The sequence below is a fragment of the Crocodylus porosus genome, unplaced genomic scaffold, assembly GCF_001723895.1.
Source record: "Crocodylus porosus isolate Cpor-Errol unplaced genomic scaffold, CroPor_comp1, whole genome shotgun sequence".
Classification (NCBI taxonomy): domain Eukaryota; kingdom Metazoa; phylum Chordata; order Crocodylia; family Crocodylidae; genus Crocodylus; species Crocodylus porosus.
The window spans coordinates 37,079,756-37,106,665 of NW_017728931.1; the positions used below are offsets into that span (position 1 = coordinate 37,079,756).

At 43.1% G+C, this 26,910-nt stretch overlaps 1 protein-coding gene across 5 annotated transcripts in view; it reads right to left on the reverse strand.

Annotated features, from left to right (window-relative positions):
* Window positions 1–10,959: 10,959 nt before the first annotated feature.
* The window catches only part of CAPRIN2 (caprin family member 2), a 76,565-nt gene continuing 60,614 nt past the window's right edge, over window positions 10,960–26,910 (reverse strand). For 3 of the 5 annotated variants that reach the window (XM_019544616.1, XM_019544614.1, XM_019544618.1), the window contains 2 exons: window positions 20,308–20,374; window positions 17,541–18,485 (listed from right to left, as the gene is read on the reverse strand). In XM_019544616.1, the coding sequence (XP_019400161.1) occupies window positions 17,917–18,485; window positions 20,308–20,374 (636 nt within the window). In that variant the 3' untranslated portion in view covers window positions 17,541–17,916. Of the gene's footprint in view, window positions 11,456–17,540; window positions 18,486–20,307; window positions 20,375–26,910 lie in introns of those variants that run through there. The other 2 variants (XM_019544617.1, XM_019544615.1) reach the window with 2 other exon arrangements.

A 26,910-nucleotide genomic window follows, 5' to 3' on the forward strand; every position in this document is an offset into this window, starting at 1 on the left:
GGCACCAGCTCGGCCCCCCCTCCAGGGACCCATTCACCGGTTTGCGACAGCGGCTTGTCGGGCAAGCGCCGCTGCTTTACGGCGCCCGCGCCGGCCTCCGGCTGCTGGAGGTACAGCGGGAGCCGCCATGTTGTTGTACGGAAACGAGGCCGGGAGATGGAGGGGGTTCTTAAGCGGGGCTAGCTTCATGGTTGCCGCCGCCGACCGCCGAGAGTAGCGGGGGCGGCCATGTTGTAGTACGGAAAAAGAGCCGCTGGCTGGGAACAGGCCACTGGGCCGGGCTGCGGGCTGTGGTTGAGCGCATGCGTATAGGGGAGGGGCGGGGTTTTGGCTGCGCGCTGGCTTGCCGCTGGAGTGGGGCGGGGAAGTGAACGCATTTGTATTACACACGCATGCTTATAAATGTGTGTGCGCACATATGTTTGTAATGTACACATATATATAGTATGTGTATTTATATATGTGTATACAATCATATATGTGTATATATAACATTGTGTGTATATACACGTATCACATTTAAAGAACCTTGTCTGCCTACATATAAACATAGATGTGTGCATATATGTATACATATGTGTATGTATAGTTTTATATGTTTATGCACATTCATATATTGATTGTGTATATATATGTGTATAGATAGAGCACAAGTTCGTTCTGTTTTGTTTTTTAATTTTTAAGGAAAACTTTTCGTGTCCCAAGTCAAATCAGCCAAATCAATTACAAATCCATGTGAGTCATTCAAGAATTACATGTGGCCCTGCTACCGGCAAGTATCCTCCACCCCACCTTGGGCTTCAGGTACTTCCAAATCCTTTGGTAGGCATCCTACATGCAGGTTCAAGCCCAGAGGCTTGGAATCTGGATCCCTGTGAGTTTTGCTTGCTCTCAACTACATGGCCGCAGGAGCAAGCTAGAGAGAAGTCTCCCATGTCCATAAAAGCTGCATGTAGCCAAGATCCTTCCACTGAAAGTGAAAGTGCGAGGCTAACTATGTGTTACCTCAGTCAGGGTACTACCCCTTGCCACAATTGTAGCTTTCTCCAGCCAGCATGAAAACCACCTTGGTAGTCATGGTATTTCCCCTGCGAGATAGAGCACAAGCTTTTGTGGGCTGAAGCTCACTTAATCAGATGCTGTGAAAGGATGTGCACAAAGCAGAGTATAAGGAGTAGAGAGAAATTAAAATGTAAAAGGCAAGGGAGAGCCCCCCCAGACTATAACTGTATTCACAGCTGGGTGCCTTTGGGGAGGGATCAGCTGCCCAGAGGCCTAGAAAAGGAAGACAGATGCCATGTCTTGGCTGACCCTGTCCATTTGAGGGTCGAGATGCAAAAACGTGACCATGTGCATTAGAACATGCGACTGTCTGATGCGACTGCATTGGTGAAGCAGCCTGTGAGTGCATGAGAGGAGTAGGCAGCACTGTGGAGTTTGTCAATGTCCTGGCACATGGAACACCCCTTCCTGGAAACAGCCAGCAGCCACAAAAGATGCCTGTCTTGCCATCATTTGGTTTCAGAATCAACATGCCCATTGGAACAAATGAAAGTAGGTCAAAGAGACTGGGGCTTTGCCAGCATGGCTACTCCCTGGTATATGAGCAAGCATTCAGCTGCTGACTAAGACACAGAACACTCAAATGTCTTGCAGCCTGTAGTGCACAGGTGGCTGACTCTCAGCATGCATGCCACAAGTGGCACAGGCCATGTGTGTGTGGCACGCAGCAGATCCCGGAAAGGGCAGGCAGCATAGCAGCAGCTATGGCAGAAAACAGAAAGCAGAGCAGCAAATCAGGCAGGGAACACAAGGAAAGCAGCAGCAGCTGGGGTAGATTAACAGGATCAGAGTGGCACATGGGGATGTTCCAGGGCTGTTTTGTGATACTCCTACCAAAGGGGTTGACCCCCCATTGCTGTAGCACATCTTCACACTGAGCAGTTATATCAGACAAGGTGCTCTCAGCTAAACACTTCACTGTTTCCTAGGATCCCATCTGACTTGTGGCCCTGGCAAGCTTTTGCTGCATTCTGGGAAAACAAGAATTAGTGATGCAGGTAATCTGGTTTCTGTCAAAGCCCTTTACTCTCTGCCATAATCTTTTTATGCCATTGTTTTTAAAGCCCCCTACATTTCCCTTTTGTCCATCTCATTCTTTACAGAATTCATGTCACTTTTCAGTCTTACTGCCAGACTAAATCAGTAGTATTCTAACATAATAATATAATAAAAGCCTTAGTCCATCGGTCCGTAACACTTTATGAGCACTCCGATTGGTTGTCTCAGTGAGGCCACCTAGCCCCAACAACAACTGGCAGAGGGAGAGGCAGCGGGGAAGAAGGGAGAGAGGGAGGGGAGGCAGAGAGGTGGGAGATGTTGCGTGTGGCCAGACGTAGATCAGCAGCACAGGACACTAGCAGCTCCTTTCCCCACCACCCCTGTTTCTGGGAGCTGCCAGCAGCGCGAAGTGAAGTGATGCGGGGGGGGGGGAGAGGCGCTTCATCCCTGCCTGCCCCCCTACCCCATCATTCACAATGGACGATTTGCTTGTTTTTACATAAATTGAATAAATATAAATACTTACACAAATGCCTGCTTTAAAAATTAGGCACTTGATTCTCTACTGTTTGTAGAACATCAGCAACTACTACCATGGCCATTTGTGGTATGAGAAAAGCAAAAAAAAAAAAAAGTGAGTAGATGATGCAGAATGAGTCACCACCAAGTGCTTTCCTGCATTCACTGACCAGCTACATACAGCATAGTGAAGCTAATAAATCACTTAAATTAAACTGCACTGGTATCTGATTGTGAATACATCAGAACTAACATTTTTGGAGAACTCAGTCCCTTAATTGGAAAATGACTACTGACTTTGTTTCGTGAGCAATCTCTTACATTTTATTATGATCTCAGGGCTCTGTAAAATGACTGACAAGAAAAGAAAAACTTCTAGTGCTAGAACAGTGGAAGGGGCTGCCTTAGGGAAGTTGTGGAATCTCCTTCGTTGTAGGCTTTTCAATAAGAGGCTGCATAAGCATTGGTCAGGGATGATTTAGAAGTAGTAAGGTTTAGAGCAGTGGTGCTCAACCTTTGTGTGTGGTGGGCTGGATCCAGCTGTTGTTCCTCATCTGGTGCCTGGACAGACACTGGGCACCATCTGGCCACATGGAGGGAGGTGGAAGGCAGGCTGCCCCTAACATAGCCCCTCAGGGGAAAAAGAGTTTGACCCTGCCCCAACCTGGCTCTGCAGAGAGGAAGTGGGTGTGATTTAACACTGCAGGAGGGGAGGGGGCATGGCCAGTTTCCAACCCAGCCCAATGTGGGGAAGGGGCCATGGCCCAGCCCTGTAGAGGAAGGGGGCATGGACAGGTCCCAGTGTGGCCCCTGGAGAGGGAAGGAGGCATGGCCCTAGTCTAGAAGCTAGGTGTGGGGATTCCGCAGTTTACCACTACATCAGGGAGGTACATCAAGGGCTCAGTGAACAACTGTTCACCAGGGCACTCTTGGGGATAACCAGGAGTAATGGCCACAAATTCTTGAAAGACCATTTCAGGCTCAACATTAGGAAAAACTTCTTCACAGTTTGAGTGCCTGGACTGTGGAATAAGCTCCTTCCAGAGGTGGTGCAATCTAACTGGAAATCTGTAAGAGGAAACTGGATGGTCACCTCACCCTAGTAGTCCTTCCTGCCTGGTGCAGGGGGCCGGATCTGATGATAGATGAGACTGGAAGGGACCTTAGACATCTATGAATTTATACTTCAGGGCCCCTGCTAAGTTTCCTGCAAGGGACAAATCAATGCCTTCTTTAGCCAACATGATTCCCCCATCTTCCTCCCGTTACAGTGCAATGGACATTGGCCACAAATAGAGGAGGGAGTTTTGACTGAGATGCTTTGGTGACTCTAGAGGAAACCAGTCAAGGCCTCTACTAAAGAACCAGACAAGCAGACATGGTTAGATTTACCGGGTGAGTAGGCAGAGTCAGAAAAATCTCTTACAGTTTTCTAAGTATCCTCAAAAATATGAACTGGGTCAGATTTGCACTAGCCTGTTCAACAGCTCCCAGCATAGCAAGTTGATGGGAACATTTTAGCAATGTTACTGCCATATGAAGTAGGAGGTACAATAAATCAGATGTACTTGATAAGAAACAAGCAGCTAGACTGAGTGATATATTTTACTGAACCATCAATATAACTGAGAGGTATGTTAGACAAGTCTTTGGGGGCAAAAATGACCTTCCTAAGGCTATATCCGTTTTTCCCAGACTTGGCGTAGAACAATTACTTTAGTTTGCAAAACAGTGGTAGCATAAGGGAAGCAGGCAGTAAACTGTAGAACATCAGCAACAAAGTAGTAGTTCCCAACTGAGTAAAGAACAGTATAAATAGATGCACCAAATCATCATCTAACAAAATAAGTCCATTTGGAAGTGAAAAAGGTTGTTACCTCTGCACAAGCAGATTAGGAGAGGAGACAGGTAAATTATGATGTCATAAAACTAGTGCCTTGGTTAAATCCATGAATATTAACATCCACTAACAGTGTGATGCACAGTTGGCAAGTGTATCAAGAATGACAGGAGGGGGAGCTGGGATGGAGTGCCACAGAACTGCCACTGTTCTGCCCCTGGCAGGGAGTGGGGTTGGGGAGTCGCAGCCAGCAGTCTCGGCTCCCCCACCCTCTGTCTGGGCCTCAGCGCGGCTTTGGAATCATGGTGACGCTCCCCCATGCTTGGAGCCCTATGATTGGCTGATGGAAACAGCCAACCGGAGTGTGAATAAAGCATTATGGGTGGAGACAGACAGACAGACTTGGGCTTTTATAATATTAAAATAGTTCCTGGGCCTGTGTTCTGTGAGGGTTTTTTTTATTTTTTATGTTGTTGTAATACCAGTACTCTTGAGTAATAACCACAAAAATCACACACTAAACCCTGCCCATTAAGCAGCAAGAATCAGCACTAGCTGCTGTATTGTCTAAGAGGCACAGAAAAGGGCTAGTTCATGAAGAAGCTTGAGGTCACCAAGGCACATGTGCTACCACTTTTAAAAGGCAATTGTAATATTGAAGCTCACTGTATTGCCGTAAGGGAAGATGTTGTACTATGATCAGAACATAAAGTAGACCAGTTTGAAGATTGTAGAGGTTGTGCCAGCAGACAAAAAGGGATATATATGCAGAGATAAACCTAAAAGGTTGAAAGCCAGGACAGGCAGTAGCCACTTCCAGTTCTGTAAGCTGGGTCCTAGAGCCAGCAACAAACCATCTCTACTTCTTTCCATCCCTGAAACAAGAAACAGCCAAGAAGTTTATTTAATCCAAGTGTCAAAACCATGAAACACGGTGGTAAGAGTTTTTTTTTCTTTTCTTTAGTGAATAAAATTGTAAAAATCACATTGTCTAACATGACTAATTACTCTATTTTGCTTGAATGATAAACTACTGGTTTTGCTACATTGATTTACATTGCTTAGAAATTTTATCTGCTGCCCAGAACACAAGTTTGGAAGCTTTGGGATTATTTAATGTTTTTTCCCCCCCCCTCCTCTTTTTGCCTACCAACACACATTATTATAAAATGAAGCAGCTACTTGAATACAATTGTCTTGTATTTTGTTTGAGCAAGTCAAGTCATTTATATTTGGGGCAAGAGATGCTGTAGGATAAGAGCATTTTGCAGCCTACAAAAAATAGATAAAAATGCCCCATACTAAGCTTCCTATATCCTTCCTTAGAGGGTCTGTTCCTTAGCTCAGTGGTTCTCAACCATTTTTGTACCAGGACCCATTTGTAAACATCAGTGGCTAGTCCTGACACAGTGCCACTCATTCCCAACCTACTACCTCCAAGCCCCCTCACCCCCCATGTGTGGGGCATTGGGCCTCTGCCAGCCTGCAAGGGAAAAGGCTGTTTCCTCATGTTTTTCTCCTTTAAAGGAGAATCATTTTTTAAAAATTTGTTCATGATCCTTTCATATATTTTTGCAACCCACTTTTGGGTCACAACCCACAGGTTGAGAAGCACTGTTTTAGTTTGTTTGATCTGAAGGAGCTCCCAATTCCTTATGAGGTCTGCAACATCTGCATCTGCCTTCTCATCACCAGCATGCATTTCCTATACTTGTTAGGAAGTGCCGATTGTTCTCTTTGGAATGAAAGAGACATCCCTGCCCGTCTCCAGCCACACTGTAGCATCAATGACTGCTCATTTTCTGTTGGACCCAAGATTTTCCAAAGTCTGTCCAAATACCTTGATCCCTGTAGGGATCAAGATGCAGGCACCTCTGTTTGATCCATGCACCTGTGCTTTCATGTTAGTACAGAGGAGAAGCCATGCCTTTTGTTAACAGTGGTTCAGCTGAATAGGCTTTAGCAAAGAAATTTATTTCCCAAGATGGGTTAAGCTTTAGGAAGGCTGGCACAAAAAAAAATAAATGAAGTGGAGAACAAGATCCAGCTTTCCTTACTTACTTGCTCCAGCCTGAATTAGAAGACAGGCCTTGCTATGAATTTTTCCTCTCTCAGCACTTTCAGGACTAGCTCTCAATAGGCGTTAGCTCATTAAAGCAGTTGAATTTTTCATGCCCTAATAGGTTCGTTAAGAAAAGGATTTCAAGCAGAAATGTATAAAGAGGGCAGATATATTAAATAGGAATGAGCCAATGATTCACTATCAGGATTATAAATCACATATTCCTCCACAGTTTGGAGTAAATGGAAATTGTTTTTGATTATGGTCCCTAGACTGGGATACAGTTAGTGCTAAATGCTGCCTTAAATCCAACCCAAAAATCCCTACATATGTAAGCAGAGTATCAGCAGCTAGATCAAGGGAAGGGTATAAGCTCTATATACCAGTTAAGTTACCAAATATTTTATTGTCATAGACAGTGAAGAAACTAAGTTGACCTCTAGAAATCTTGCTGTTTCAGCTTTTTATTTCTCTCCTTTCCTTTCTGTCTTCTTACATTTAACGCCCACTTGTTGAAGAGCACATACATAAAAATTCAGTAGTGTATTCATGTTACTGTTAGGCTTTAAGCAGCCAACACTAGCTTTGGAGAGTTCACATCTAAGTCACTGTGACACAGGGTCTATGGGGTTTAAGATAACAGTACTGCATCAGCTGCATACAATACATATTTGGAATTTAATCAACATTACAACTGTAAGGGATGTCAACACCAGGGAAAAAACAGGGGCAGAGTAGGCCACTGAAGTCTGTCACACAAACAAAGCTACCCTAATTCAGACATTTTCTACCTTGACTTTGCTCATTCATTCCATTTATTGACCAGCCAATTACCCCACCTTAAAGTAAGTGATCAGCTGAACAGCTTTAAAAAACAAAGGCATTAAAGCATTTATTAGAACACATTATTGAAGACTGAACAGTTATATAGGATAAGAACCATAAAAGCCATTTTTTTAAATAAATGTATTTATGCTAGGTAGGCCGCATGCTAACTATTCAAGCTCCATTTTCTTATCAGTTTCAGTTACTTTATCTCAATCAAATTTATCAGCACCTCCCTTCATTTGAAGAATAACATTTTTCATCTGCCATTTTCTAATCTAAAATTGTAATACCTGGTCACCAGCCACCCAGCAGTGGGGAACATTAGTCTAGTTGTGGGCTCTGAATGGAAGATTCCCTAAAATAGATGAAATTTCATTCTGCACATGCAGTAGCATGTGGAAGTGTTAAAGGATTTTCTGCTACTATGTAGAATGCAATACAACCCATTCCAACATGATGAAAGAGCAAATGCTGGAACTGTACTCTGCATTGTTTTACAACTGAATGGGCTGTTTCTTGCTTTATAAAATATGCTCTCTCTGCCAGAATTAACTATTGCCAATTTAAAAAAAGGAAAACAGCCAATGTAAATGCCCCAAATTGAATCAAAGGGCCCTAGTCAGATGTTACATGTGTCGTGCTCTTTTAGTATGACCAAAAAAAAGGAAAAAAAGCCTCCAAAGGTTCATTAAGTGGCTGATGTCACAAAAATGGTCCATCATTAAAAAAAAGTTACAGCTACTGCTGCAGGAAGTCTTTCTGCAACAGACTTGTTTATACAGGTCTGTGTCCTAAAGTGCTCTGCTCTCCCTCTTCCCTGCCCCCGCCCGGAGGAGAAGAAAGAGGGAACGGCTGGTTCTCTGGTATAACCCATCCAGCTGGCAAGCAGCACCATCAGTAAGTGCCACCAGCTGGCAACAACTGTCTGAGTTCTCACAGTGACAAGGACTGATCAGACCATCTCTGCTACCTAATCAGCCCTTGCCACCTCAATTGGCATCAGCAGCCCTATCACTGCTGTTTCAGGGGCCAATTACAGTAGACAGAGATCCGAACGTCTCTTGCCACTATGGGCAGCTTGCAGGAAACCCTATTACCACAGCCCTCACAAAGTAACAGGGCCAGGGAAGCCAAGGACCAATCCCTACCGCCTCCAGGCTGGAGAGCATGCCTTTGTGGCACATTTCTTATGACTCGCCATTTTTCTTCTACTCCAGGTGGCTGTGGATGTATGGATACTTCCATAACAAACTACTTGGGTAACACTACAATTTGTTGCACTAAAAAGTATCGAACACCAAAGTTATCATTCAAAAGGTTCTGGCTCTAAAACAAGGGTATCTAACTCCATCAGCCCCCTAGGCTGGATCTGGACCACAGGGCATCTTACAGGTCATGCTCAGATGCAGATCCAGCAGCAGAATGGTGGGCAGCATGTATGCACATAAACTAAAAACACAGCAATCACCCATGCCCAACGCTCACTGCCAGTGGGGTTCCATATGGAGGAATTTGGCAGTAGGACCCACCCCTGAATTTCCACCCTGGGCTAAGTAAACATGACCTGCAGGCCATATCGAGTACCTGCCATAGAAAAGTGTATCGAGATAGAAACAAATGCTTGATTTCTTTGTGATATTAGGGTTGATTATATTTTTTCTGCTTACAAGAGCTGAAGAGGAAAAATAAGTGGTCAGAAATTTGTTCTTGGTTGCGTCTAAAAGAATCATAAAATAAAGAACAATGTTACTCAAGAATATCACTTCCTAACCAGCAGCTGACTGAAGTGCCTTGTTGCAAGTCTGAAGATCTACCTGTAGAGTATAAGAAGGCTTACTCAATATGGATGCAACTAAGTGCTGTGCTACATGATGCCAAGATGTGGCTGCTGCTACGTGCTTGTTCTTGAAAACCAGATGTTTTTCCCTTTTGACAAAATGGTGCAGCTCTTCATTAGCGATACTGAAGATCCAACATGGGTAATATGCGTGCAATCATCTATCACTAAAGCTCAAGAAGCTTTATGACCTTTCTGCCAGTCACAACTGAAATGATCTACCCAAGATTTAATTCTCCCCTCTTTCTTTGTTGCTACTCTTCTGCCCTACCCCCAAAAGCCACCAATATGTTGGGCTGTGTGGGGATGTTCAATTGTGTATGCCCCCACCTCATTGAGCAACAAAATTAGACGTTGCTTCACTTCCATTGTCACTCAGATCTCCATCAAAAGATCGGCAGTGGCATCATAAAGTACAGATAATTAAATCTGAAATGCCAAGGTAACAATATTTTGATGCAGGCCAGGTTTCTTTGCTGAGATCTAACACTAGCTGGATGCCTATCACAAGGGTGCAGTATACCATTTTTCCATTTTAGTTGTATGTGTCATAACCCAGACCACAAGTTGCACTTGACATTAAACAATTTTTCCATACTCATTTGTAATAAGGAAATTCTGTAAGTGAGATTTAGGCTTTCCCACTCCCCCCAGAATAAACTGCGCTCTCATATACTGGAATATAAGCTAGCCTAAAATATAGTGCATCAGAATATTACAATCAAGTGTTCAGATATACTGACTCCTTCCCCCCAGGATCACACAGAAGAGGAAGCAGAAGCAGAAGCAGAAGCAGACTCTGGTTCATTCCTGTGTACATGTGGGTGCTTTCCCTTGCACTGCTGAATAGAGCTGCCTGCTACTGGGGCAACTAAACAGAACCAACAATAGAGAAGCTCCCTTAGTAACTCCACATGGCAAGATAGCGGAAGAGGACAGCAGAATGGAAGAGCTCATGGAAGAGAAGAATAAGGCATGCCTGCCTCTAAATATGATATTGCAAGTATGAGAAGTATGTGTATACAAGGTTGTGTGGACCCTTGTTCTTGGAGCTCTCATTTCTGCCCCTGCTAACAGAAGGCAGCATGATTTAAATTAAAAAAAAAAAAAGACTAAACCAAAATGTCCAAATGTAGGCAGTGCTTGCAGAACTGGCAAGCTACTTCAATTGTTCTTAACATCATGTACGTATTTGGCATTGGTTCCTTGTAGCATCTGAGCTCCTTTCAGTAGCGCATTAAAGCAGTAACAGAAACAAACAAACAAACAAACAAACAAACAAACAAACAAACAAACAAACAAACAAACAAACAAACAAACAAACAAACAAACGGCAACTATGTGCATTACAATAGCTTACTGGAAGTGAAGGTAGTAGTTACACTCAATGCATTAGATACCATTTTTGCATCACTTAAAAATGAGAGTTCTGCAAGTATTTGAGATTAGGCACACAGAACCATGAAGTACTTCTTGAAAATTTAGGATGATGCAACTATAACACAGCTCTACTTCCTCAGCTGCTAAGTAACATTTTCAACATTACACACCTTCAAAGTCTCTCTTGTAACCTTAGAAGCCTTTATCTGTATTCAAAAGTAGTTGTGAATTTTAGTACAGCAGTTACTGAAAATAAGGTTGTGTAATAGAAGTTTAAAATGGAAAATTTTAATAGCACTTTTTGCCCATTTGTACCATTGTAAAAGCTTTGCTTAGAGCTGCCCATTTATCAAGTTTGAATAAATTCTAGAGAAATTAGTGCTCTCTTATATTTGCAGGCTACAGAGCGCTAAAAGAACTTCAGACAGCGGCTATGAAACTTATGGGCTGTTTTAATATGCCTATCTATAGTTGAAACAAATATCCAGAAAGTTATTCACACATCTACATGGAAAGATCTGATCTAGTCACTGTACAGTAATAAACCAGACTGCCTCCCAGTAGCATAGTAAGTGGATTTCTTGTCCCTTGATAGAGACTCCAAAGTTCTGCCCCACCCAGGGGGTAAACTATGGGATCTGTCATTTAGCCTCTGGACTAGCAAGACAAGTTTGCAGAAGGTAGTTAAGCTTTGCTTGTAGTCAAAATGCTGATGTAGTCTTATCCACTGATCATTCTGTTAAAGTAGCTGTAGTTGTTCTGTGTTGAACATAAATAGTTGGAGCCAACAGGTCATAAGGATGAGAGCACCGCAGTTGTACCTCAGCATAGCTGGACGGGGATTTTTTTTTTTTTTTTTTTTTAACCAAATGAAAAAGGTCAGCTATAAAACTGGTCACTCATACCCTCTGCCTCACATTTGCATGGCCTGAAAGAAAGAGAAGAGTCTTGAGTCAATTTGTTTTCCAAAGGCTGGCGGTATAGTAAACTCAAGTTTGCAATATTATTCATTAAAATAAGAGTAAGTTAAAAGAAACTTAGGACAATAGTCACTCAACATGGAGGCAGAACCAGATGCTAACTGCCTTACCTTGCAGGGCAGACAGTAGGTGTCCAGGAACCTCCAGCAATTAGTGAAGATGGACAGTTTAAACACATGTAGTATCCAGCAAAAGTATTGAAACAGTGTAACACCCTATGAAATTTACAGAATCTAAAAATCTGAATGGGAGCTTTGCATAAACCCACACATTAGCAGTGTAGTAATTCAAGATCAGCTCTCTAAACTCATAGTGGTTGAGAGGGGGAATATTTAAGTATGTGAAAATATATAGTAACCCTATACCACACCCAGAGTGCTTAAACATTTTAAAGTCACAAAACTTACCTATTAAAATGTCTTCCAAAAAAGATTACTATGGATCTAAGTCTCAAATTAGACTTTAGATATTCAAGTAAGTTAAAAGTTAAGCTCAGTAGATGATCATTTGTATATTACCTGATGCACTTTGGAAAACTTGCCACCAATGTAGCTAGTTGGGGTGCAAGAGGAGGGGGGGAAAAAAAGAGACCAGAACACAGACCCTTTAAAAAACATGAAGGTACATTAATTTGTAAGCAACAAAGTCTACATAGTTTGAGCATTTAGGACAGCCACTTTACTCCAAAATCAAGAGTAATGTTCCTTACTTTTGGAGAACTGTCAAAACATGCAATGCTGGGTTCTGTTTGACATACTAGCTTCAACTGCATCTGCCCTGAAGAACTTTAATTAAAAAGTTTGAAAGTAACGAAAGTTCAGATGCACATAATACATAATTGCAAGCAACAAGACTCCAACAGCTTGATGAGTTTACTCCTGCAGATTGATTCCCAGTTGGAAGACACTGGGAACTAGGATGACTTAATTTACATTAGTGCTGTCACTTGCAAAATTTGCTATGGCATGCATTTGCTGGCAGATATCCCAGGACAGTATTAATAAGACTATTCATATCTGAAATTCATAGGTTGTTTTTTTTTTTAATTTCTTACATTTTTATGGCTTTCACTAAAGCCACATACTTTAGGCATTTAAGAACTAGTGGCAAACAAGTTCAACAGCTGAAATTGCACTAGTGTTTATACTAGTCAAGTTGCTAAGCTTCATGAACTGAGCTTTTTAGAACCATCCACAATTACTTAATTTTGTATTGGCCAATATTGATATTCTCTTCAACTAGTGTTTTTCAGTACATTTAAGCTTTCTGATGGATAAGAACTGAACCGCTCCTTGGCATAGCCATTAACCTTTGTAGTCTATTTGACCGTGCTTTTTTTTTTCCCCTAAATATATTATGTATTGCAAATGAGTGGAATGGGGAGAATTTTGTTTAAGCCTTCCATATAGTCTACAAACCTTTGGGAGTTTGCTCACTCACTAGTATAGATACTAGTTAAAAAAATAAAATAAAAATCTGAAATTAGCAAATGGAAGGCATTTGGGGAGACAGGAGTTACATTAAAAAAACAAGTCATGCTTTGGCAAGTTAAATTTTACTTACCATCAGCTGGGACATAAAACACCTACTAGACATGTCCACTGATTTCTATAACCTTTGCAATGTTTGGGAGTAACGAAATGCAAGCTGCACTTAAAGCTAAAGACTCTGCAAGAAATAAGCATGAGACCCAGGAAAAAAAGTGCGCAATATTAAGTTGTCAAGACTATGGCTGGAGCATGGAGGAAAATTTAAGAAGCATGGAGCAAAGAAACATGAATCTTATGAAGTCAGACTAAGTCTCCCAGGGACAAACTGTGGTTAGCTAGTAACAGTTTCATATCAAGGACATAAGGCAAGTAGGAGAGCACCTGTTGCTCCCTTTCAAATGGCAGTAACTGATTGGAATTAAATGGACTTCAGCTATGACAAAAATTTCATCCCCGGTGAAAGACGTGGAATGCGCACAAGGGATTAAAAAGCAGTACTTTATAAATCAAGGAATGAATGCTCAATCAATCACCGACTTATTTAATTGCACAAACTAGAAGGGATTCAGTAGAATCAAGAATAGCTTTAGAGGCCTAGAAGAGTTACAAATTAAAAGCATATAGGCCTGCAAGCACCTGGTGCTATAGGCTGTGTTTATTTTTCTCTTTCTAAGCATCGAGATGCATTACATGATGCATTCTGGTTAGCAATATGCTAGCATAACAGATCTGCCCAAAATTTGGGGGGGGGGGCACGAGGGGGCAGGAAGAGTTTTGAATTTAACTGCCAGCAACCTACTACCCACTGGTAGGTTCCTGCCCAAATCTCAAAGGCTGGGTACACTGACAGAGTTGTTTGCACAATTAAATATGGGAATTAAAAGGCAAATCTGGCTCTTTAACAAAATTAGGAGTTTCAAATGCCTGCATTTTATAGCATTAGGGAAATTTGCCAAGTCCCTGAACTATTAGCAAATTTTGAAGAGCCATGGAAGACTGAAAAAAAAAAAAAAAAAGGAGGGAGGGGAAGGAAGCTTAGAATCCTAGAAAATTAGGGTTGGAGGGGACCTCAGGTTAATTTAGTCCAACACTTGCTCAAACCAGGACCAGCCCCAACTAGACCATCCCAGATAAAGCTTTGTCTAGCCAGGTCTTGGAAACCTCTAAGGATGAAGATTCTGCAACCTCTGGGTAACCTGTTCCAGTGCTTTGCTACCCTCTTAGCAAGAAAATTTTTAATTAATCAAACCTAGACTTCCCTTGCTGCAACTTAAGACCATTGCTCCTTGTTCAGTCATCTGTCACCACCGAGAACAGTCTAACTCCATCCTCTTGTGAATCCCCCAGTTGATTTTGAGAGGTGATTTAATAATAGCCTTCACCTCTCAATTTTCTCTTCTCTAGACTAAATAGGGGTGTGCGAAGCAGGCATATTCTATTCGGATTCAGCCCAATTTGGGGGATAGCAATTCAATTTGTTGATTCAGATCACTGTCCAATTCAATTTGGCCAAATCCAAGTCTGAAAATTTGATTATAAATTTGGAGAATCAGTGATTTGGCCATAAACACAGGTTTATGTTTTTTCTACATACCTTGAGGCACCAGGCACAGCTCATGAATGCTGAGATGGTGAGGCAGATGCAGCATCCCCTGGGGCTGGGGGGCATGACATGGCAGCAGACCTGGAACTGGACCAGCAGTACTCCCAGTCCACTTCTGGTGCTGCCACTGAGCATGTGGGGGACCCCCCCACCCCAGCTTGGCAATTGGCTACAGGGGGACCCCCAGTACCCTCCCAAACCTAGGAGGCACTAGTCACCAAGCTGTGGGGGTGGGGGGGACCGCCATGCACTGCACAGCAGACCCAGAAGTGCTTCTGGTTCACTTCTGGGTCCACCAATAAGCATACTTGAGACACCCCCCCCACCCCCCCAAGTCCCATGGGATGCTCCACCCACCCCAGCATCTCCTTGAGGTATGAAGAAAACCCACCCCCCCCCCCCAACATAAAGCGGTGTCTACATCTGAATCATTGAATCTCTCCAAATTGGAATCAGAAGCCTCCAGATCAATTCGGAGAGATTAATGGGTCTTGGATTCAGAGATCTGGTCACTGAATCAGGCCAAATCTCCTCCGAATTGAAATTAGTGACCGAAGCATCACCCAGCCCTACTAAATAAGCCCAGATCCCCCAGCCTCCTCATCATTTTATTGCCCTCTGCTGGACTCTTCAAATTTGTCCACATCCTTTCTGTAGTGGGAGGCCCAAAACTGTACTAGACACAGTACTCCAGATATGGCCTCACCAGTGCTGAAGAGAGGGGAATATTCACTTCCCTTGACCTACTGGCAACACACCTACCAGTGCAGCTCAGTATGCCATTAGCTTTCTTGGCAACTAGGGGTCAGTGCTGGCTCATATTCAGCTTATTGTCCACTGTAACACCAAGGTCCTTTTCTGCAGAGCTACTGCTTGGCCACTCGGTCCCTACCCTGTACTGGTGCATAGGACTATTCCATCTCATGTGCAGGACTTTGCATTTGTCCTCGTTGAATCTCATGAGATTCCTTTAGGCCTAAATCCTCCCATTTGTCTAGGTTTCTCTGAATCTTAGCCCTACCCTCCAGTATATTTTCTATTCCCCACAGCTTGGCAGCATCTGCAAGCTTGCTGAGGGAGTACTCTATGCCATCTTCCAGGTCGTTGATGAAGACCTTGAACAAAACTAGCTCCAGAACTGACCCCTGGGGCACCCCACTGATACTGGCTGCCAACTAGACAAGCCATTGATTACTTCTGAGCCCAATCCTCAAGCCAGTTTTCTCCACCTTAAAGTCCATTCATCCAGCCCATACTGCCTTAGCTTGCCTGTGAGAATGGTGTGGGAGACTATAATCAAAAGCCTTGCTAAATAAAAAAATAAAATCAAATCAAGATACACCACATCCAGCACCAATCAAGGTTGGTCAGGCACAGCTTGCCCCAGGTGAATCCATGCCAACTGTTCCTAAATCACTTTTTTTGTCCTCCAAGTGCTTAAAAATGGATTCCTTGAGGATCTGTTACACAATTTTTCCAGGGATTGAAGTGAGGCTGACTGGTCTGTAGTTTCCTGGGTCTTCCTTCTTCCCTTTCTTAAAGATGGGCACTATGTTTGCCCTTTTCCAATTATCTCGGATCTCTCCTGGGTCACCATGAGTTTTCAAAGATGATGGCCAACACTTCCGCAATTACATCAGCCAACTCCCTCAGCATCCGGGTGCATCCCATCCAGCCCCATGGACTTATACATGTCCAACTTTTCTAAGTAGTCCACAACTTGTTCTTTCACCAAAATTTGCCTAGTGAAACCAAGTGAGAAATGCCCTTATTGGATCAAAAAACAAAATCACAAAACAGCCCAAGATCTTTAAAGAACAGATGCCAGGTAACTCACTGTTAAAAACAAAAGCCTAGCCAATTAGGGTGGAAAGAAAGACAGGGTGGTACCCTGGAGACTAGACTCCTTCAGAAAGGCATGAAGTTTAATTGATGACAGTCTACTTCAGATACTACAAAATTAAGGTTCAAAACAATGTAGTTAAATATGACTACTATAAACAAGCTGGAAAAACAGAAGCAGCAGCTTTACCCAAGATTTGTTGTATTCTGTGTTTTACTTCTACTATAGCTTATGAAGCAGGAAACAGATGTATTTTTCTTGTTATCAGTTTATCTGGAGAATTATGCATCAAGCTGCACTTTAGCCAGGACCTAAACAAAGTATACTGGCAAAGGGAAAAAAAAAAAAAGTATAGATAAGGCTGCTGTTACCACAGCCACCTCCACCAGTGCTTTCCACCCCTGGAGGAATTCTGCATTACGAAGGGATTGACAAAACACTGAACTACAGAAAGCAATTTTACAAAATGCATTTGTAGCACTACGTTCTATTGCCTTTTGGTGCCCAACACTGCAGTTCCTTCAGACACAGGCATTCACAGTCTGAAAGTTAGGTAAATAATTGATATGATAATAGTACCTTGTTTCACTCATCTAGCCAGATTTAGAGGCTCAGTTATGTCTAATAAGAAATACTGGCATGATATTTTGGAAGCTAGCAAGAACAAAGACTGAACTACTAGCTTAGAATACCAGAAGTTTTGAATTGTTTTCAGCTTTTAAAATCAGTATGATATTCTGTCCAGTCAGTGGCAGTCATGCACACACTTAGTCTAAGTAATGCAGAACAACAGTTGTACAATAAAAATATGCAAAACACTGTTGAGGCAGGAGGCATTTCTTAGTTAGCTTTCATCTTTTAACATGAACTGTAGCGCAAGGTTTGCATACAGTAGGACTAACTCTTGAGAACAGACTGCTTCACTAGAAAACAAACATGACCCAATGGTCTTAAAACAATTCACCCAGAGTTTTGGAAAGTGATGGACTGACAACCACTTTCAGAGTAAGACTACATGCAGTATGCATCACACTGAGTTACTAGACCAAGTTTTGAATATTTTTAAAATCAATAAAGACAACTATCAAGATTAATACTAAAATGCATATTAACTTGTTTTATTGAGGCACAACAAGGCATTGCAAATAGCCCATACTTGAGGCAATCATATCAGTAGTGTAGTAAGCTGGACATTAATACAGTTTAAGGTAAGTGCAAACAATATACATTCACAGCTTTACTAGCAAGGCTACATCACAATTGATAAAGTGCCAAATTAGTGCTGATTCAGTAACCCAACTCCATGATTTCACCTTGCAAAGTAAGACCGCCACTTCCCAATAATGGAACCACGTATCTTCTGTGAAGTCAGTGTTAAGTGCAAAGCTAGTTTCCACCCCCCACCCCCTTCCCATTCACCAAGGTGTTTGGAGCAGCTTTTTTTTTTTTTTTTTGTAAACATAACACTGGATTTTAGTCCTGATAAAGGAGGTATCCCGAGAAGGTAGAATATTTCCAGCTGCTTCCATAAATGGCTCCCCGATGCAGACGTAACCAGATCTGATCCCCCTGGAAGAGCTGTAGGACTGCATGGTTACTAGCAGTTTCATGGTCTGGAGCCCCATCATTTGCATATGCTGATACTAGGACCTCTTCATTCTTCATAAGGTTCACATACAGTGGAACATTCACTGCCAACTTCAGCATGTGGAAGATGAATACATAGGTACCATTCACTGGACAATTGAACCTACCAAGCTGAATGTCAAATGTTTCTCCAAGGTTGTTCAGCAGAAGGTCAAATGCAATTGGCTGGTCTAGAGTTCCAGGGGCCAAATTAGATGTTCTAGCAGCAGAAAAGGCAACTCTCATCTGCTGGGGGAGGGGATAGACATGCACTGGTAGTATTGTGGCAGCTTGGCTTGTCACTGGCACATCGACAGGGGTGATGCTGCGGGAGTCTCCCTGCCCAGAGTCCCCACTGTTAAAGGTTTCATTGTCTCGCTCTGGACTGCTCACCTGAGAAGAATCACTCCATCCTGCTGTCAAAGATCATTAGCAATCGTAAATTTTTAGAAGTGGGACAGAATATGCTTACAACCTGCACTTCAAAAAAACCCCATCAATGCTAGGTTGTATTTTACATGCAGGTTTACTCCACATGGGTGTATTGTAGTTATTACAGACAAAGTATGTGCAAACAGCTTTATTCAATATTAACATTACCCCATCTTGCTAAAAAGAAGCTGAACAAGCATGAGTGACTTAATTGGTTTCAATCCTTACTGTTGCTTACTCCACACCCTAAAGGATTTGGCAGCAGCTGTCAATACTTAGGTGTGATATTTGCCAACTATTGCATACCACCTATAAATTTTTCAGTCAGTGTTTAAACACTTGGAGCAGAGCTCATTGATGAGAAACAAGCAAGAGTCAAGCACAAGACAAACTTTCAGAAGGAGCTATAATGTGAAAGTTATATCAGTACTGCACTTCATCTGAAACACTAGGTCCTTCCTGATAGTACCTCACTCACTAGAGTGACCCAAGTACTGCTGTCACAAGAATTTTACATGTCTAAACCTAAAGGTAAGTAGTTTATACAAGTTCTTTTTATAATGATATATAGAAGTTTATAACCAACTATTCACTCAAGTGAAAGCCAGGAAGATAATTTGATAAATCACAGGTGTTCTGTTAAACTATGGTGGCATAATAGCATCAATATAAAAATTAAAACAAAAAAACCCCACATCATTCAAACAAACTTAAGGCCAATTTTGTTTTTCTATAAAAGGAACACCAACTGTTTATTTAGCACACAGAGAAGCAGGGTTATAAAAAGTACCAGCTTCTTTAAACAGTAACTGAACAAGTACATGGTCTCAATCCTCAGCTACAAAAGAATCTTTTAGACTTCCCTGCCATCCCCCCAAAAGGGGAAGGAAGTCTGAAAAAGTGGCAGTTGTTTCACAGTCCTCCATTTTACCTGATTATAGCAAGTTCTTTCCCTCAGTTCTCATCTGAAACTTAATGCACAAGAACCTCAAATGATTTCATCAACAAATCCTTAGACAGGCTGCTGAACGATAAACTAACCACTTTTTCATGTATACAATTTTACTCTTCACAATAGAAGAAAATTGTATTATGCTTTGAACAGTCATTAAGGCTTACTTCAATTCCCACTCGCTCAGGAGCAGATGCTAGTTCCCCATCCTGAACTAAAGCACGATTATTCTTTGGATTGCTACAATGCATTCTACACTATTTTTTCCCTCCAAAAGATAGGCATTTCAGATTCAATAAGGTTGTGTTTTAGAATCCACTTGTTTGGCTTTTCTACCCAAGCCTCTAAATTTAAAAAAGTTACAGCATCCGAGTCTTTGGTGCAGAGTTACATCACATCCATTTCCTACATAAATGGTATTCTTTGTTTATTTCTGGGATCAATTTTGACAGATTACCCAAAGACATGGGCTGAAAAAAAGTGGGACTGATACAGAATTGGCACACTGAATAAATTCCTGTTGATTTACTGGAGAAATTGTTTTGTTCTGAGCAGAACTGGAGATTAGTGGAAAATCAGAGTTCTCAGTATTAACCGCCTTCCTACACAGACTCAATATTGCAGCAGTTTAATAAATGATGAGGACACCCTAGCCTGATATCCCGGAGACTCACTCTTCTTTGCTTGCAAAAAAAATCAAATTGTTGCTAGGACTTATTTTACTAATTTTTTGTTTTTTCGGTTTTGTTTAAAAAAACCAAAAACAAACAAACAACAGAGTCACCATTCTAGGTGCAATTATATACTCAGTCTTACTCCACAGTTGGGGGGGGGGGGGAACTAAATAGCCTTACCTCTTGAGTTTGCCCGAGGACCACTAATTATCCCTCCTCGTTTATAGCATTGCTGGTAATTGATATCCTAGAATGAATAAGAAGTGTTAGAGATTAGCTCCCAAATACCCATTAGTATCCATAGACCTATCTATTTACACACACCCACCCCTTTTAAGCACAGGTAATCCGCACTTGAGACTAGTTCAGAATCAGTAGGTGCTTATAAATTGACAGTGCAGAAGGTATGTCCATGGGTCTCTAGAACAATAACTCTCAGCCAGCATGCCACAGAGCCTTGGGGTGCTAGGCAGTCTTAGCACCGTTAGATGTACAAAGCTGATTTCACAAGGAAAGCCCAGAGATTAAGTAGGAATCCACAGCGTTAAAATCATGAACTTGCTAGTCTGACAAAGCAAGTCACACCTATTCTATTAATTTTCTATAGTCAAAAAAAAAATGAATAAAAAACTCTTAAGAGCCAGCATTTTCCAAGGAGTACCTCAAATCTAAAAAAAGTTGAGAACTACTGCTCTAGGCAGTAGAAAAGCGATTTAGAAGACTGGATGTAGTTTAGTGAATAGAAAAAAAAAAAACCCCCAACACTGACAAATTGCTCTAGTATGGAATCATAGGAAGATCTGCCCAGAACCTCAACTATCACACACCTTCAGACCATTCCATTCCAGGGTTCTAGTTTAAACATTTTAGCCTGAATACCCTGACAATTGATGTGTAATTGCATCTGATGCAAATAAGTCCCAAAACGGCAGATTTTAAGAAGTCAGACTTCAGCTGCAGATGAAGTATTAGAACTTGTGGTCAAAGTACAATGTGTTCCAGAGAAACATCAACCACTGCTTCAGATCACATTTAATCCAATATAAAAAGGTAATGAAGCAGGAACATGGCAGTCTGTTGGACCGTCATGACTACAAAATTCCTTAGTAGCTATATCACACATAGCTGGGAAGGCAGAAAAAGGGAATACAGTACTAAGAAGTAGGCATACCTCCCTGTAACGCAAGGAGTAAATATGTTAAATCTACAAGCTTGATTCATCTTGAATTTTAGTTTGCTCTCCTTTAAGAGAGTTTGTAGTCCTTCAACCATGCCAAAAGGATGCTTATGTTCAGGAAAATTGCAAGACAGGAAAACAATGAAGTGTGGATTAAATAATACCCCAGGCATAGGGCACAGAATAAAGACCTGTTGTAAATTAGTGATTTGATGCAAGGAGAGTTCCTTTCCTTCTTCCAAGTTGGCACTGGCCTAAACATCCCTGGTTGCTGTTACCAGACTTTAGTTGCTCAGGTCTAGGCTCTCCTCAGGTTGGAAAAAAACAAAAGCACAACACACCCAACCCACAAGACGATAAAAATTATTATTTTTTAAAACACAAACTAATACTAGAAATCAGAGCAAGAGTTCCAAATTCCTCGATGGAAACAAATATGGCTGGCAGTCTCACTATGTTCCAAAGGTCAATCCCTGGTTTTAAGCCATTTAGGGACAATAGGTAAGATCCAAGTATGGGAGTGTAACATTCTACATGAAATAAGTGCTTTAGCGTTCCAATTATGCAGATATTCAAGTGACATATTTCCATTCAACCAATTCAGTACACAATGTTTATGTAGAAAATTAGGGTTGGAAGGGACCTCGGGAGGTCATCTAGTTCAGCCCCCTGCTCAAAAAACAAATCACCCCCAACTGGATCCCACCCAAGGCTTTACCTAGCCAGGTCTTAAACTTCCAAGAATGGAGATCCTACCGCTTCTCTGGGTAGCTTTTTCTGGTGCTTTACTACTGTCCTCATGAGAAAGTTCTTCCTAATGTCTAACCTGAATTTCTACTGCTGCAACTTGAGATCATTGCTCCTTGCTTCATTATTTGCCACCACTAAAAACAGTCTAGATTGATCCTCTTTGGAATTGCCCTTCAGGCAGTTGAAGGCTGCTATTAAATCTCACTTGTCTTCTCTTCTCTGACTAAAGCCCAATTCCCTCAGCCTCTCCTCATGAGTTATGTGCCCCAGCCCCCTAAGAATTTTTGCTGCCCTCCACTGGACTCTCCAATTTGTTCACACCCTTTCTGTAGTGGGGGGCCCAGAATTGAACACAGCACTCCAGACGTGGCCCCACCAGTGCCGAACAGAAGGGAAGAAACACTTCCCTTAATCTGCTGGTAATGATCCTACAAATGCCGCCCAGTATGTGGTTAGCCTTTTTCACAAGGGCATACTGTTGGCTCATTCATTTTGTGGCAGACCAGTAGGAGTGCTCCTGCACTGAGCCACCCTGCAACAAACCACCTTCCAAGCTCTGAGTGCCTCCCTGGAGGCGCCTCATGTCCTGCCAACCCCCTTTCTGAAGCATACTCACTAGACTGGGGGTAACATTGCCACCACCCAGAGTCTGGATTGATCTTGGATGATGCCCCCTGGAAACACAGGCCTAGTGGTCCTTGAGGGTACTTCAAGAACTTGGGGTGCTTCCCCTCAGTCTGAAGCTAAATAGCGGTCTCCCTTAGTCAGCCGAACCAACAGGCCCCCAAAGCATACTCTAGACCCTCTCCCAATAAGTTTTCCGTGCTAGGTACAGAGGAAAACTTTATTTGTTATAAGGAGTATGTTTGGAATAGGATACAGGGTAGAGTAATATCAGATAAGTCCCTTAGAGCAAACAGTGGCATGGTAGCCTTTGATTACACATCTGTGTTACTGCAAGCTATATATTTAATTAGATCTCAAGCAGCTTACTCATGAATATCATCCAGAGGCAGGTAGAATTTCCTCTGGAAGCAAGCAGTTCATTCACCATGAGTTTTAAGAGAGAGCGAGGTACAGACAATCCAGCTTCTCTGACAGGTTTCATCATGGCTACTGCCCCTCCTCCTGGACAGTCTTTAACTTATATAGATCTTATGACCACATTTACCTGATCCAAGGCCAGCAACTGTTGGCTGCTAGCCAACCAATTTGAAATGCATCACTGGTTGCTGGGTAGAGTCTCTAGCCCCCTCCCTGTCATAATGGCATTGCTTAGAACAATAGGGAGTTTAAGCTCCCATCCAGGTATGTTGGGCGGTCACATAGGCAGAGAAAGCTGGTTCCTCCCCCCCCCCCACTCTGGAACATATCCAACTCAGGGTTACCTGAAGCTGATGAGGCCAGAAGTGCCTGCAATGACCATGGTAACCAAACTGTCAGATAGCAGAGTTTGGGGAAGAGACAGAAATGGCATTCCGCCACACTGCTTACTGTCCACAACTTCTAGGTCCTTTTCCGCTGAGCTACTGCTTAGCCAGTCTGTACTGGTGTATGGGACTGTTCTATTCTAAGTGCAGGACTTTTTACTTGCCCTTACTGAGCCTCAGTTTTTTTTGTGTCCAATCCTCCAGTTTGGAGAGCTCTCCGAATCTTAGACCTAACCTCCACCGTATCTACTACTCCCATCCAACTTGGTGTCCATCTGAAAACTTGCCAACGGTGCACTCCATCCCACTGATGAAGCTACTGAAAAAAACCAGCACCAGGACCAACCCTGGGGGCACTATTTGAAGCCAGCTGCCAACTAGACAGCAAGCCAAAGTTCACTACCCTTCAGCCTGATGATCCAGCTAGTTTTCTATTCACCTTAGAGTGCATTCACGCAATCCATACTTTCTTAGCTGGCTTGAAAAAGCATCATGGGAAACCATAACAAGCCTTGCTAAAGTCAAAGTGTAATAGTGTCCACTGCTTGCCCCACATCCCGAGCCAGTCACCTCATCATAGAAAGCAATCAGGTTAATCAGGCATGACTTGCCCTTGATGAACCCATGCTGACTGTTCCTAAATCACCTTCTCCAAGTGCTTAGAAATGGATTCTTTGAAGACCTACTAGACCATTTTTCTAGGCACTGAGGTAAGGCCGATTGATCAGTAGTGCCCTGGATCCTTCTCCTTCAAGATGAGCACTATATCTGCCCTTTTCCAACCATCCAGGACATTTCCCAATTTCCATAAAATTTTCAGAGACAACGAGCAGTGATTCTGCAATCACAATAGCCAGCCCCCTCAGCAGCTTTGGGTGCATAAAAGTCCACAGGACTGGATGTGATATTTCCAGCTTTTCTAAATGGTCCCCAACCTGTTCTTTCACTGTTGGCTGCTCACCTCCTCCCCAAACTGTGGTGCCAGGTGCCAGGGCCTGGGAGCTGACCTTACCTGCAAGGGCCAAGGTAAAAAAGGTACATCAGCCTTTCCGCACCCTGTCTCTAGATTGCCTTCCCCATTTAGTAAGGGACCCACTCTTTGCCAATTTTCTTGTTACTAACAATTGTAGAAACCCTTCTCATTAACCTTTACATCCCTTGCTAGCTGCAACTTGAATTGTTCTTTGGCCTTCTTAATTTCACCCCTGCATGCCTGAACAATCATTTACAACAAGTGTAAGCTGAGAGCTTCCTTTTTGTGTTTTAGCTCACTAAAATGTTCCTGGTAAAGCCAAGCTGATCTTCTGCTATCCTTCCTAATCTTCCTGCATGTCAGAATAATTTGTTCCTGTACCCCAAGTAAGGTTTCTTTAAAATTAAAACTAGGTCTCCTGGACTCCTTTCCCCCTTAAACTGGCCTTCCAGGTGACCTTGCCTATTAGTTCCCTAAAAACGCATCAAAGTCTGCTTTTCTGAAGTCCAGCGTCCTTATTCTGCTTTTCTTCTTTCTTCAGGATCCTGAACTCAATCTTTCATAGCTGCTGCTGTCCAAGTTGCCATGTACTAGCTATTTGAAGAACACCTCATTCATCTCACCCTCCTGGTTTGGTGGGCTATAGCAGACACCCACAACGTTACCCTTGTTTCTCTCCCCTGACCCTAACCCAGGGACTTTCCACAGGCCTATTGCCAGTTTCATACTGGAGCTCTGAGCAACCATACAGCTCTTTAACATAAGAAGCAACTCTTCTTCCCTGCCTGTCCTTCTTGAACAGTTCATACCAATTCAGGACCATACTCCAGTCATGCAAGCTAATCACACCAAGTCTATAGCTTCAAATCACATCATAATTCCATGACTGTGCAAGGACTCCAATCCTTCCTGCTAGGCTCCATGCGTTCACAGAGACACCCAAGGTGACTAGCCAATTGCCCTACTTCCTCAGGAAGAATGAAGAGCCCCCCCGCCCCATCTGCTGGTGCTTCCTTCCAAGTGATTTGCTTCCACACTTACCTCAGGGCTTTGATCTCAATCCCCCAGCAAACCAAGTTTAAAGCCCTCCTCACTAGGTTAGTGAGCCTATCTGTGAAGATGCTCTTCCCTCTTAGGTGGCAATCCATCTGTGAAGTGCTCTTCCATCTTTCTAGCAATCCTTCTTGGAAGAACATCCCATGGTTAAAGTCAAAGTCCTGCTGGCAACACCATCTGTACAGCAGGTACTGATCTGCAGAATGCATTCACTCCTGCATGGGCCCTTCCCCTTGACTGGAAGGATCGAGGAGAATGCCACCTGCACACCCTCCCCTGCCCCTACACCCAGAGCCCTGTAGCCAGTCCCTTTGATCGGCTAAGGGTCCCCATTGGCAGTATTAACTGATCCCCATGTAAATAAGCAGCATTAAGTAGTAGAGAGAAGTAGTACTGAGAGTCATCTAGCTATGACATCTCAGATCCAGGCAAGTAGACGACCTCCTGAGACAACAGGTCAGGTCAGCTGTTGGATGCCTCTGTTCCCTGCAGAAAAAAAAAGAGTCACCAGCCACCATTAGCCATTGCTTCCTCTTAGTGGCAGTTGTCTTGATCCTCCCAACCTTGGGGAGGCCTGGCCTCTTCCGCTGACAGAACATGCTCCTCCTCTTCTGTTGCTAGGGCTCCATGTCTGTTCTCTGAGCAAGCCACTGCAGGTGGGAATGAAGACTTTTGCTTGTGGCCTCTGGCAACAAGCTTCTACCTTCCTGGGAGTCCATATCCCTTTCCTTCTCCAGCACTGCCTCTAGCAGTCCGTCCTCTACAGTCCTGAAGAGTCTAACTCCAGCATCAAAATCTATGAACATCTCATGGCTGAGGACACTTTGGAGCCTCGCCACTTCCTTTTGTAGCTCTCTTGCCTGCTCCCTGAGGGACACCACCAGGGCACTGCATTCACACTGCAGGCACTCCATCTTACTATCACTGGATGGCCACAGCACCAAACTAGGGCCTAGGTGGAAGCTTCAACAGTGAGCCGGCCTGCCTGCATAAGCTTCAGATGCAAGAAGAGCAAGAGCAGGCAGTGGCTCTAGTATTTCAATGTCCTCCAGCCATCTCCGAGTCTCTTAAATCCACTGCCTACCCGCCATATGCCTTTCTCCAAGCAAAAGTTCCGCAGCAAACTCCCCTGAAGGTGCCCGTTGGTTGCTTCCTGGTCCCAAAAAAGTCCCCTTTCCCCGCCCACCCCAATAGCCTGTTTGTTTTCACCAAGCTTACAGTGACCATAACACACAGACAACTCCCTAGCAAGCTTCCCATTTGCTCTGGACTCCAGTTAAAGGAGGACCTTAAGTATTGATCTAGCTCAAGGGTCACCAACCTCCAGTATGTGTGCCAAGCAAGGCATGGGAGCCTGGGCTGGCTGCAGCTACCCAGAGCCTGGGCTGGCTGCAGCT